At 56.5% G+C, this 12,066-nt stretch overlaps 2 protein-coding genes across 2 annotated transcripts; both read left to right on the forward strand.

Annotated features, from left to right (window-relative positions):
* The first annotated feature begins 3,267 nt into the window (after positions 1–3,267).
* LOC136158809 (interferon-inducible GTPase 5) lies at positions 3,268–5,068 on the forward strand. Its single transcript, XM_065920626.1, has one exon. It carries the CDS (start codon positions 3,356–3,358, stop codon positions 5,021–5,023), a length of 1,668 nt encoding a protein of 555 aa, XP_065776698.1. The 5' UTR covers positions 3,268–3,355; the 3' UTR covers positions 5,024–5,068.
* A 485-nt stretch (positions 5,069–5,553) lies between these two features.
* Positions 5,554–10,478, forward strand: LOC136159229 (interferon-inducible GTPase 5-like). Its single transcript, XM_065921188.1, has 3 exons — positions 5,554–5,642; positions 8,179–8,825; positions 9,817–10,478. Exons 1-3 carry the CDS (start codon positions 5,554–5,556, stop codon positions 10,476–10,478), a joined length of 1,398 nt encoding a protein of 465 aa, XP_065777260.1.
* Positions 10,479–12,066: the final 1,588 nt, after the last annotated feature.

Below are 12,066 nucleotides of genomic sequence, written 5' to 3' on the forward strand. Positions count from 1 at the left end.
TTGTACATGTCTGCTATACAACGTGACTCAGCTACAATTGAACATATATCCTTCCCTTCTTGAGCCTCCCTCCCACCACACCCCTCAACTTTCTTTTCTCATTCACATCTCTCCCTGCTTCCATCTCCCTCTTTGTCATACTAAAAGATGCCATTTTATTTTTTAAAACTTATTTTTAGTTTTCGGCCATGCCATGCAGCATGCAGGATCTTACTTCTCCGACCGGGACTCGAACCCATGACCTCTGTGTGGGGACTTTGGAGTCTTAACCACTGGACAACCAGGGAAGCCCCCTCAATGCCATTTTAAATGGTTGCAAAGAAGCAGGAGAGGGAGACAGGAGAATGGGGGAAAGTGTTACAGAAGAGTCAGCACCTGAGCTGGGATTTGAAGGACGGGCTGAGGGTACACTGTTGTTCATGTTGTTCAGCCGCTCAGTCCTGTCTGATTCTTTGAGACCGCATGGACTGCAGCACTGCAGGCTTCCCTGTCCTTCACTATCTCCCGGAGTTTGCTCAAGTTCATGTCCATTGAATTAGTGATGCTATCTAGCCATCTCATCCTCTGCCACCCTCTTCTCTTTTTGCCTTTACTCTTTCCCAGCATCAGAGGATGTTGAAATGTTAGGGAAGGAGGAAGACCTGTCAGGGAGCCTGGAAACCAGATACTGAATTGGGGTGTGGGCGCTGCCCACTGCCCCACGGACCACCAGTCCCAGCCAGGACCAGGCCAAATCGCATGGGGCTCTCCCCAGCACGTCCTTCCAACTCAGCCAGCGCTGGCTGAGCTTAATCACCACTCACAGAGCCTACACCACCCTTGGTGAGGTGGGAGAACGGGTAGATGGTGCAAAGAAGGAAGAGCGAATGACTTGTTTGGGAAACTGAGTCCCGGGATGGAGGAGAAATAGAGGGGTGGGATGGTGAGCAGAGCCAGATTCTCAGATGCCAGAGCTGGGATTTTGTGCTGGGAGTGATGGAGACCACGGGCGGGTTGTGAACAAGTCTTGGTGTCAGAAAGCTCTCTCTGGGTCCCTGTGGGGGGTGAGGGGGGCCAAGGGCCCCACAGCGACCAGTGGTGGCCCCATGAGCAGCTGGGGGTGGGAGGCCGGGACCCCGCCCCCTGACATCACCCTCACATTATTGCACCAGGGCTGACTGACCAATAAGCTGTGGTTTGCTACTATAATGGGTCCTAGCAACAGGCCCTGATCCTGTGCTAACAGGAGAGGAGGCCCCACCAGCGGGGAAAGTGAAGGGGAGAGGCAGAGCCTGCAGGGCAGGTGAGTCCCCCGGAAGGCAGCTCCCCCTGTCCAAACCCAGGCCCCTTGGTCCACCCCAGTGGCCCCTGGCCCGTCTGCCCCTTGCACTGAGACCTGTCCAAGGATTCCCCTTCTCCTCTCCCCAGGCCATGCTCTGAGATGGGTTAGGGGTCGGGACGCAGGAGGGACTGGGTAGAGCCCCAGGGTGAAATGCCCCCACCTGGGATGGGTGATCAGACCTGGTTGGAACAATGGAACAAGGACCATCTTCCTGCAGAAGGTTGGGTGAGGATGGGGCCAGGCGCAGCTGAGGAGAGATAGGGGAGGTAAAGACATGTGATTGAAGGGAGAGCAGCTCTTCAGAAGGACCTGGGTTTGAGCCCTGACTGTGCCTCTGAGTGGGGACATCTCTAGTCTGAACCTCAGTCCCTCTCCATCTGATGGGGACACTGATCCCTGACCTGAGCATCTCTCCCAGGGTTCTCCGAAGAGTCTTAAGTCAATGAGGAAGTGTATTTTAGAGGCGATGGACAAGGAGAGTGTGTGACCCCAGGAAGAGGGAGGGCCAGGGAAGCTCCCAGGTGAGGGGGACGGATCTCAGGAGAGACCACCATGACGGGCTCCTGGAGGTGGGAGGGGACTTGGGCTAGCCAGCCCTGCCAATCAGGGCTGGGTGTTTAAGGAGACGCCTAGGGTGGGGGCGTGGCTGAACCCAAGAATATCTTCAAAGGTGACCTAGAGACAGACAGGTGAGGGGGCTCATGATGGTCACAGAAGCCCTGCGACGTGGGCAAGGTTATCTTCCAGCGTGCAGGCGCCACAGCAGAGGCGCAGAGAGCCCAGGGATGTCACACAGCCAGGAATATTACTGATGATGATAACGATGATGCTGACAGCACAGACGACCTGCTCTGGGTCAGGCACTATTTTTTTTTTCCCCAGAGAAGTTTATATTTGGGCCTTAAGCTTTTGAAAATAAAGTTTAAAGACATAGCATATGAATACCCCTGTAATACACATGAAATATTCTATCAAACCCTAAAAATTAACATAAACTTTCTCATAGTCAACAAAATAGTGGCTGGGTGCTGATTTCATTAGATAAGTGGGCTACAGCATTTTAATTATCATTTTACGTCTATCTAGGTGTAGCTGAAATTCAAAATGCACATCAAAGTAAAATTATATCACAGCTCAAGGCCATACTAAAGGTACTTGGCCTCTGAGGTGAAATTCACAATGGGTTCTGCTGGACAGATACTGGGTCGGGCACTATTTTAAGTGCTTTTCCTGGATGAACTCATTTCATTCTCAAAAGCTCTAGGAGGTGGTCTGCTATAAGGATTGCAGATGGCTTTGATCTGTAAGATGAGGAAAGTGAGGCAGCAACTTGCCCCCAGTCTCTCAGCTGGTATGTGGTAGGGCCCGCCCAGATGGAATCCCAGGCAGTGCGGCTCCAGGGTCTGGGTCCCCTTGGCCATCACTTCTTGCTGCTTCTAATCACCCAAGAGGCAGCAGCGGGAGATCCACCGCCCCCTTTGCCTGGGCCCAGGAGCTGAGCTAAAGCCCTTTCCACTGCAGGCCTGGCTACATACACAAATTGCAGGACCCAGTCCAAAATGAAAACGCAGCACCCTTGCTTCGAATGTTTAGAATTTTAGTCAATGTCAGAAGAGCGTTAAGGCAAGAGCTGGGCTTTTTTTGTTTTCATTTTAAAAATTTATTTATCTAGCTGTGTGTTGGGTCAGTTGGGCTCTCTAGTGGTGGCATGCAGCCTTAGTTGCCCAGCAGCATGTGGGATCTTAGTTTCCCAACCAGGGATCGAACCCCATTCCCTGCATTGCAAGGTGGATTCTTAACCACTGGACCACCAGGGAAGTCCCAGAAGAGTTGGGCCTTTTAACGTGGGGCCCCATGTGACAGCATGGGTCTGAAGCTGCCCATAAAATGGTGGGAGTTCCTAGGGTTATCCCGAAGACTCCTCGGTGCCTCGGGAGGCAGGTCAGTCATTACACTCGTTATGCAAAGAATCAAACAGGCTCAGAGAGGTGCTTCGTTCTGCCCCAGGTCACACAGGTTAGTGGCAGAAATGGGATGGGAACCTGGGGCCACCAGACTCCAAAGTCCCCTCCCTACTTCCTGTCTAAAAGGTATTCCGGTTTCTTTTTTTTTTTAAAGGAGAGGGCTGTGGGGCTCCAGAGAGACTTCCTTCATAGCCCTGGGGTGTCTCTCCCCGCCCCACGCCAAGTTCCAGGAGGCCTGAGCGGCTCCCTTCTGCTCTCTCCCCTGCAGACACTGAGGACCACGCATCCGTCCGTGACTCTCCCCCACGCCCCCGCACCCTCTGACCCGCCAGTCACCATGGCTACTTCGAAGTTGCCAGCGGTGTCCGGGGAGGAGACCACCATCCTCATGGCCAAGGAAGAGCTGGAGGCCCTGCGCACCGCCTTCGAGTCGGGCGACATCTCCCAGGCCGCTTCCCGCCTCCGGGAGCTGCTGGCCTCCTCGGACTGCACCCGGCTGGAGGTGGGCGTCACAGGCGAATCGGGGGCCGGCAAGTCGTCCCTCATCAACGCCCTTCGCGGCCTGGGCGCCGAGGACCCCGACGCGGCCCTCACCGGCGTGGTGGAGACCACAATAGAGCCTTCGCCCTACCCGCACCCGCAGTTTCCAGACGTGACCCTGTGGGACCTGCCAGGGGCCGGCTCTCCCGGCTGCTCGGCCGACAAGTACCTGAAGCAGGTGGAGTTCGGCCGCTACGATTTCTTCCTGCTTGTCTCGCCCCGCCGCTGCGGCGCGGTGGAGAGCCGCCTGGCCTCCGAGATCCTGCGCCAGGGCAAGAAGTTCTATTTTGTGCGCACCAAGGTGGACGAGGACCTGGCGGCCACGCGCATGCAGCGGCCCTCGGGCTTCAGCGAGGGGGCGGTCCTGCACGAGATCCGCGAGCACTGCGCAGAGCGGCTGCGCGGGGCCGGCGTCCACGACCCGCGCGTCTTCCTCGTGTCCAACCTCTCACCCGCGCGCTACGACTTCCCGCTGCTCATGTCCACCTGGGAGCACGATCTGCCCGCGCACCGGCGCCACGCCGGCCTGCTGTCGCTGCCGGACATCTCTCTGGAGGCCCTGCAGAAGAAGAAGGACATGCTCCAAGAGCAGGTGCTCAAGACGGCCCTGGTGTCCGGCGTCATCCAGGCCCTGCCCGTGCCCGGGCTGGCGGCCGCCTACGACGACGCGCTGCTCATCCGCTCGCTGCGCGGCTACCACCGCAGCTTCGGCCTGGACGACGACTCGCTGGCCAAGCTGGCCGAGCAGGTGGGCAAACAGGCAGGGGACCTGCGCTCCGTCATCCGCTCCCCGCTGGCCAACGAGGTCTCCCCCGAGACGGTCCTGCGGCTCTACTCCCAGTCGTCCGATGGTGCCATGAGGGTGGCCCGGGCCTTTGAGAAGGGTATCCCCGTGTTCGGGACGCTGGTGGCCGGCGGCATCAGCTTCGGAACTGTCTACACCATGCTTCAGGGCTGCCTCAACGAGATGGCCGAGGATGCCCAGCGCGTCCGCATCAAGGCCCTGGAAGAGAAGGAGGAGGAGGACCCTCAGCCCGATGTCAGCCTGGAGGCGGCTGGTGACAACGGTGTTGAGAAGCGGGGATCCGGGGAGGGGAGCATGGAGGAAGCCCCGCTCTCGACCCGCCGGAAGCTTGGCCTCCTCCTTAAGTACATTCTGGACAGCTGGAAGAAGCGAGACTTGTCTGAAGACAAATGAAAGTGCAGCCCTTACCCACTGCCTCACCCACAAACCAAGCCTTTTGAAAACCCACCGAACACTCAAAAAAGGTCTAATGTGGTGAAAATGAGATGCAGTTGCTGAGTGGGGACGGGGTGGGGCAGGCGGAGGGAGGCAGGCGGAGGGAGGCCCGCGGCCAAGTCCCTAACCGGGGATAGGAATTGATCTTGGGAGGCAGAGGTTCAACGTGTGGATGGGGGTGGGGCAGGACTCTTTAAAAAAAAAAAGCCTCTCTCCCCCTGATCCCCAAGTGGAGGGGGGCGTTGGGGCAACAGGATAGCCTGGCTGGGACCCAAGCCAGGAGCCCACTGTCAACATAGGTGGGTGGCTGAATGGGCCCTGGGGCCTGCAGTCTCTGTCCCTTTCTGAGAACTCCAAAGGCCTGCTCTGGTGGGGGAGGGGCAGCCAATGGGTACCCGGGCTGGGCACAATAGTGCCTAGCAACCAACTGGGTGAAACAGATGCCAGGGAGAGGGGACATCCTGAGCCAGCCCTGCTGCCTGTGAGTGATGGGGGGTGGGGAGCAGGGAGGGGGCGGCCAGGTGGCCACCGGACTGGCCTCTGTGCAGGGCTGGGGAAACAGAATGGAGTGGAGGTGGTGAGAGGGTGGGCGGGCGCTTCTATGAGCATCCACGGAGAAAGGCTGGGACGGCACCAGCCCCCTGGAACAGGTCTCATTTCAGAAAGATGGCCGGTGTGTCTGCATGTGGATGCATGCGGGAATGAGCTTGCTGGTGTGTCTGATTGGGAGGGATCTTGGTAAGCCTTGGTGATTTGGATGCTGTGGGTGGGTCTAAGATTGTGAGTGATTGGCTGAGACTGGGGTTCCAGGTCTGTGTGTGCCTAGCTGCGTGGCTGGGCATGAATTTTGGGGATGGTGCTATAAGGCCATAGGTCTGACAGGGTGCCTGTTGGGATTTCTGGAGCTGCACGAGGCTTTGGGTGCAGAAGACACAGGGTGTATAACACAATGAGGTGACCCTGGGACCTCAACTGCTTGGCACAGCCCCTCGCTCTGTGCTGGGCTCTCCAGCTGGATGCAGAAGTGAATCTGACACCCTTATCTGCTCAAACCCAAACTCACATGCTGAGCTGAGGGTCACACATGTTTAAAAAGGAATCACCAGACTGGGGCACTTGGGCAGGACAGGGGTTGCCCCAAGAGCATCCATGGACTGAGACAAGGGTCCAGGGAAGGGTGGGATTTGAGGAATTCACAGGGTGGTTCTGGTGCAGTAGAGATGGCCTCACTAACACTCCCTGAGTTGTTCCAGGACCTGATGATAGTTCTAGCCTCGTTGTACATATGTGTGTGTGCATGTGCGTGCTCAGTCATATATGATGCTTTGAGACCCCATGGACTGCAGCCCGCCAGGCTCCTCTGTTCATGAAGTTTTCCAGACAAGAATGCTGGAGCGGGTTGCCATTTCCTACTCCAGGGGCTCTTCCTGACAGGGATCAAACCCACATCTCCTGCGTCTCCTGCATTAGCAGGCAGATTCTTTACCACTGTGCCACCTGGGAAGCTCCTCTAGCCCCATCTAGGGGCCTCAAATTACCCCTGACACTGGGAAATGGACTAAGAGGATCCACTTTTACCTGGGGTGTTAAAATTTCTTTGCTGAAAAACTCTGTGCTTTGCAAAAAGATTCCTGTCTTCCCAGGCCTCCCATTGGCTCTGCGAGGACTATTTGGGGTTCACATGGACCTTTCTGCACCAAAGAGGGTACAAAGGATCATGGTAGGGATATTCCAGACCCCCAGGGGGAAATTCCCATGGTAGGGATTTCTCAGATGCATGAGAAAGGTGGTCTCTCCCAAATCCATTCTCGAAAGGCATAGCCCACATCCCTATATCTGTGGACCCTCGGATTCACTGGCCCCAAGTGGCTGAGATGGAAAGGTTGGGCATGCTCTCAGTATAATGGGCCTCAGGTTAAAAGAGACAGCCTGGGTGACCACTCTCCCCTGTTTCCAGCTGGTGGCCTCATTCTGTCCTGTCCCTCTGCCTCTATCTCTCCCTTCACATCTCCACCCCCGGCCCCTGTTCCAGCTCTTGGCCCCGCCCACCCAGGTCCTGCCCCCGCCCCCGCCTTGTCTCCCAGGCCCCAGTCTCCTGCACTGTAAGGTCATGGAGGGCTCTTTGGAAAAAATTACTGGCTTCACCACGAGACTTGTGGGATCTTAGTTCCCCGGCCAGGGATCGAACCTGGGCCCTTGGCAGTGGAAGCGTGGTGTCCTAACCACTGGACCGCCAAGGAATTCCCAGGAGGGCTCTTGCTAACGTCCCCAGTGGGCCTCTTCCTTCCCTGCTCAGAACCCTCCCACGGCTACCTACAGATAACGATCAAGTGCAGCCGGATGCTCCCTGCCCTTCCCAAGATGGCCTCTGCCTGAACCTCGTCAGCAGTAAGACCCCGAGTCTTCCTAAAACAGTAGGACTTGGACGGTTCTGAGGAGTCATCTTTCCATTCCACAGGTGAGGAAACTGGCACCCCCCACCCTTCACAGAGGGAAAAATAAAAGCCCCAGTGGGGCTGTGACTTGGCTGGTGTCACCCCTGCAGATCCCTGGCACAGCTGGGACCAGACACAGTCACACAATCCCAGGATGTGAGCTGGCTGCCCCGTCCATCATACGGACTTGACAAAATCGTGAACGTGGTTAGAACAGTGGCTGGCCCGGGTAAACCTCAAATAAACCCTAGTTATGACTACCAGTGATGGAGGTTCCAGCTCTTAATCCTGGTGCCGGGCGCATGGTAAAACCCCTGCCCCCTTCCTCAAAGTTAAGACTTTGAATTCTAGGGCCAGAAGACCTTAGCCCCATTCTCAGTTTTCCCACGCATTAGCTGGAGGACCTTGGGCCTCATTTATTTTCTCAGTGCCAAATGTGGATAACAAGGGAGGGAAACTTCTTCTCCGGCTTGTTTGAGGATTTGTGGGTACTTCAGGAGAAGTTGGCGGTGATGAGTAAATGTGAACTAAAATAAAGCGCTTAGCACCAGACCTGGCATCTTGTAATACCCTCAGCGCTATTACTGGTGATGCCACAAATACTCTGGGCAAGCTGAGGGATGTAGAGAAGATAGGGCAACTCAGAGTGGAAACACTCCCTTCCCTTCCCTGTCCAAGGTCATCAAGTCCTGAAGACAGAGAACTAGGGGTCAGGCAGCCCATGGCCAGAGAGGTCTTCCAATCATGCCTCAGCCAGTGCAAGATCCTGGAGCTCTCAAAGGGCACCAGGGCCCTGAAGGAGGCCTTTGAGGTGGGGGACCTGCCAGCAGTCGCCGCCAAGTTACAATCTACGCTTCATTCTCTGGAGAACATCCGGCTGGACATCGGTGTCACCGGGGGGATGGGCTCAGGCAAGTCCACCTTCGTCAACGCCATCCGGGGGCTGGGGGACGAGGACCCCAACTCAGCCTGCACGGGCGTGGTGGAAATGACTGTGGACCCCACACCGTACCCACATCCCAAGTACCCCAATGTCGTCTTCTGGGACCTGCCGGGTGTCGGCACCCCCGCCTTCCAGGCTGACAAATACTTCCAGCGGGTGCAGCTCTTCCGGTATGACTTCTTCCTCATCATTACCTCGGAGAGCTTCACCACCGACCTCACCGAGCTGGCTCGCGAGATCCTGCGATGGGGCAAGCGCTTCTACTACATTCGCTCCAAGGTGGACGTGGACATCGCAGCCTCCCGCAGCCGCCGCCCCAGCTCCTTCTCGGAGGAGAGGGTGCTCAACCAGATCCGGGACGACTGTGTGCAGCGGCTGGAGGGTGAGGGGCAGGCTCTGGGGGGCTGGGTTATTTATTTATTTTGGACGCATTATGCGGCTTGCAGGATCTTAGTTCCCTGACCAGAGATTGAACCCAGGCCCTTGCAGTGAAAGCACTGAGTCCTAACCACTAGGCTGCCTGGAAATTCCTATCTATCTTATTTTTAATTATTTTATTTATTCATTGATTGGGGGGGCTGGATTCTTGAGGGATGACCCCGCTTCCCCTGCATCTTCCCCCTGAGGCCCAAGGTGGGTAAGGCCACCCAAGTTATGCAGCCCCTGTTGGTGAAATGCCACTTACAGCTCCCATTTCAATCACAGATGACAGAGACCAGTCACTTGCATTAAAGAAAAGAAAGGGTATGTGTATGCTAAGTCGCTCAGTCGTGTCCGACTCTTTGCAACCCCATGGACTGTAGCTTGCCAGGCTCTTCTGTCCATGGGGCTTCTCCAGGCAAGAGTCCTGGCGTGGGTTGCCATGCCCTCCTCCAGGAGATCTTCCCAACCCAGGGATCGAACCCTCAGTCTCTTACATCTCCCACAGTGGCAGGCAGGTTCTTTACCACTAGCGCCACCTGGGAAGTCCCACTGGGCAGTGCAAATGCAATGCACCCATGCCCATGCTGACACATCTCTGGGGCGGGGGGCCAGAGGGCTCCCCAGAGGCCAGGCACCATGCTCACAGCTCGTTAAACATCCCTAGGAGGAAGGTACACTCATGTTCTTGTTTTACAGATAAGTACATGGAAGCCCAGAGAGGTGTGGTAACTAGCCTGAGGCCACACAGGGAGTAGGGAGGGAGGCTGGGATCTGAACTCAAGCAGCCTGGCTTCAGGGCTGATGCTCTTAAGCCACGAGCTGTGTAGACGCAGCTTGCCACCCCCCCTCCCTCTCACCCCCAGCCCCCCCCATCCACTCACGGGCAGCTGTCAGGACACCTGGGTCTGCTCAGTGGGGAAACTCACCCAAGGTGCCCTTGTCCCCTGCAGCACAGGGACTCAGGGACCCCGAGGTCTTCCTGCTGTCCATGTTCGACCTGGGCAAGTATGACTTCTGCCTGCTGGAGGAGTCGATGGTGAGGGACCTTGAGAGTCAAAAGCGGCATGCGTTCCTGGTGGCCCTGCCCAACGTCTCCAAGCCCACACTGGAGCGGAAGGCGGCCTCGCTGAGGCAGCACATCTGGCTGGTGGCCACGGTGGCCTGCGGGGCCAACCCAAGGCCCGTGCCAGGCCTGCCGGAGGTGGCGTGTGACCTATACATGCTCACCCGGGCCCTGGAGGGTTACCGCCACAGCTTCGGCCTGGACGGGGGATCCCTGGTCAGGCTGGGGGAGCAGACGGGCCAGCCCTTGCACAAGATCCTGCAGGCGCTACAGGGCCCGAAGACCAAGGTCACCGAGGCGCTGGTGGCAGAGCTGCTGGGTCAGGCCTCGGGGGATGCCTTGGCCTTCAGCCAGAAGCTCCTCGACGTGCCCATCCTGGGCTCCCTGGCCTCCTGCAGCCTGTCCTTCGCCACTGTGTACTGGATGCTCCGCACCTCCCTGGGCGTGGCTGTCAGTGATGCCCAGAGCGTGCTGGCTCAGGCCTCCCTCGACAGCCCCAGCCGCAGGCTCCCAGATGGATCGGATCAGTGGTCCCGGCCTGGCGCCTAGGCCAGCCAGAGGTGGCAGCGAGGGGCTGGGAGCCTGCAGGCTCTGCCTGTGCCCAGGCTGGGGGGTGTTGGGGGAGGGGAAGGAAGAAACTCCAGCTCCAACTGTCCTGGACTGAGCTGTGTGCTGTCTCATGCTTTTGTGCCCTGGGTCTTGTGCCCTGTCTGACCACAGCCCCCACTTTCCCTCTTCCAGTGAACCCCGCATCAACCAGCAGTCCCCTGGGAATCGCGGGGAGGGGACAGACACGGGCATGCCAAGTTGTGGCAAGGCAGGGAAAAAGCCAGTTGCCTGGCAGGGGAGGGCAGTTAGGAGGGTGTCCTCCACGTAGGTCGGGAGGGCGGGATGAGACAAAAGATTCAGAAGCATTTCTGTAAGATGGCAGTGAACAGTTCTCAGTAATCTTGGGGGTCACAAAGGGAGGTCCCGCCTAAGGGACAGTGTGTGGCAAGGCCAGAGCCTGCCCTGGGCCTCGTACCCCTTAGACTTCCGGCCAGACCTGCTGTGAGTCTGCGTCTTCCAGTCAGACTTGCTGAGTCTGCAGACTCCCCACTTTCGGCCAGACCTGCTCTGAGGCCAGAGGTTTGCTTTCTTCCCTGTCCCCTCACCTTCTTCAGGCTTCCCAGGTGGCTCAGACGGTAAAGAATCCGCCTGCAATGCAGGAGATCTGGGTTTGATCCCTGGGTCGGCGGGGGGTGGGGAAGATTCCCTGAAGAAGGAAGGGCATGGCAACCCACTCCAGTATTCTTGCCTGGAGAATTCCATGGACAGAGGAGCCTGGCAGGCTACAGCCCATGGGGCTGCAGAGAGTCGGACAAGACTGTACGACTATCACTTCAATTCACCCTCTTCAGTTGTACCTTTTTCTCCAAAGACCAGTCCCCCTGGGGTTGCCATGACCTGCACACCAGGACTGTATACAGGATATGCCCAAGGGCAAGAAGCCAGGGAAACCAAAGTGCGATGGTGGGTGGATTGGGCAGACCAGCTCAAGCTGCTTAGACTGGAACCAAGTGCTCTACTGAAATGTGGAGCGGCATTGCTGGAGGGTCAGGACTAGTGTGGGATTAGGGTGTGGTGACCAGACCAATTCCAAGTATTTTGGGAAACACTGAACTAGGATGGTGTACTGTATTTAACTGAGTCCGGGAGGGCAGGTACTATAATGAACTGATTGGTGTATTTAATTGAGGGTTAGGTTCTGGATTTGAAGGGGGGGCCATTTTTCAAAGAGTAGATATATATATACATATATATATATATATATACACACATACATACATATATATATAGGGGAAGCCATCATGTCTAAAGGTTAATAACGTATAAGTATTTGACAAGGGCAGCACCTGTTTTGACTAAGGGGAAGGGCAGTTGGCCCTCTGTACTGGAGGGTTCCACATGTTCGGATTCAACCACCCTTGAATTGAAAATAGTGGGGGGGGGGGAACCTGGAAAGTTCAAAAAGCAAAACTTGACTTTACCAAGTGCTGGCAACTATTTACATACACTTTACCTTGTATTTACATTTATTAGCATTGGTACTGGATGAGCTGCTTTAAGCGCCTAGAAGATGACTTAGGTAGGTGGG

This window comes from Muntiacus reevesi, chromosome 2 (assembly GCF_963930625.1).
Source record: "Muntiacus reevesi chromosome 2, mMunRee1.1, whole genome shotgun sequence".
Classification (NCBI taxonomy): Eukaryota; Metazoa; Chordata; class Mammalia; order Artiodactyla; family Cervidae; genus Muntiacus; species Muntiacus reevesi.

What these genes read in the sequence shown, in the direction of transcription:
- LOC136159229 (XM_065921188.1), top strand. Translation starts at nt 5,554, where the DNA reads ATGGGGGGTGGGGAGCAGGGAGGGGGCGGCCAGGTGGCCACCGGACTG. An exon ending in AACAGAATGGAGTGGAGGTG is followed by an intron (nt 5,643 to 8,178) that starts GTGAGAGGGTGG and finishes TCCCTGTCCAAG; the next exon opens with GTCATCAAGTCCTGAAGACA. An exon ending in CTGTGTGCAGCGGCTGGAGG is followed by an intron (nt 8,826 to 9,816) that starts GTGAGGGGCAGG and finishes TGTCCCCTGCAG; the next exon opens with CACAGGGACTCAGGGACCCC.
- LOC136158809 (XM_065920626.1), top strand. Translation starts at nt 3,356, where the DNA reads ATGGGAACCTGGGGCCACCAGACTCCAAAGTCCCCTCCCTACTTCCTG.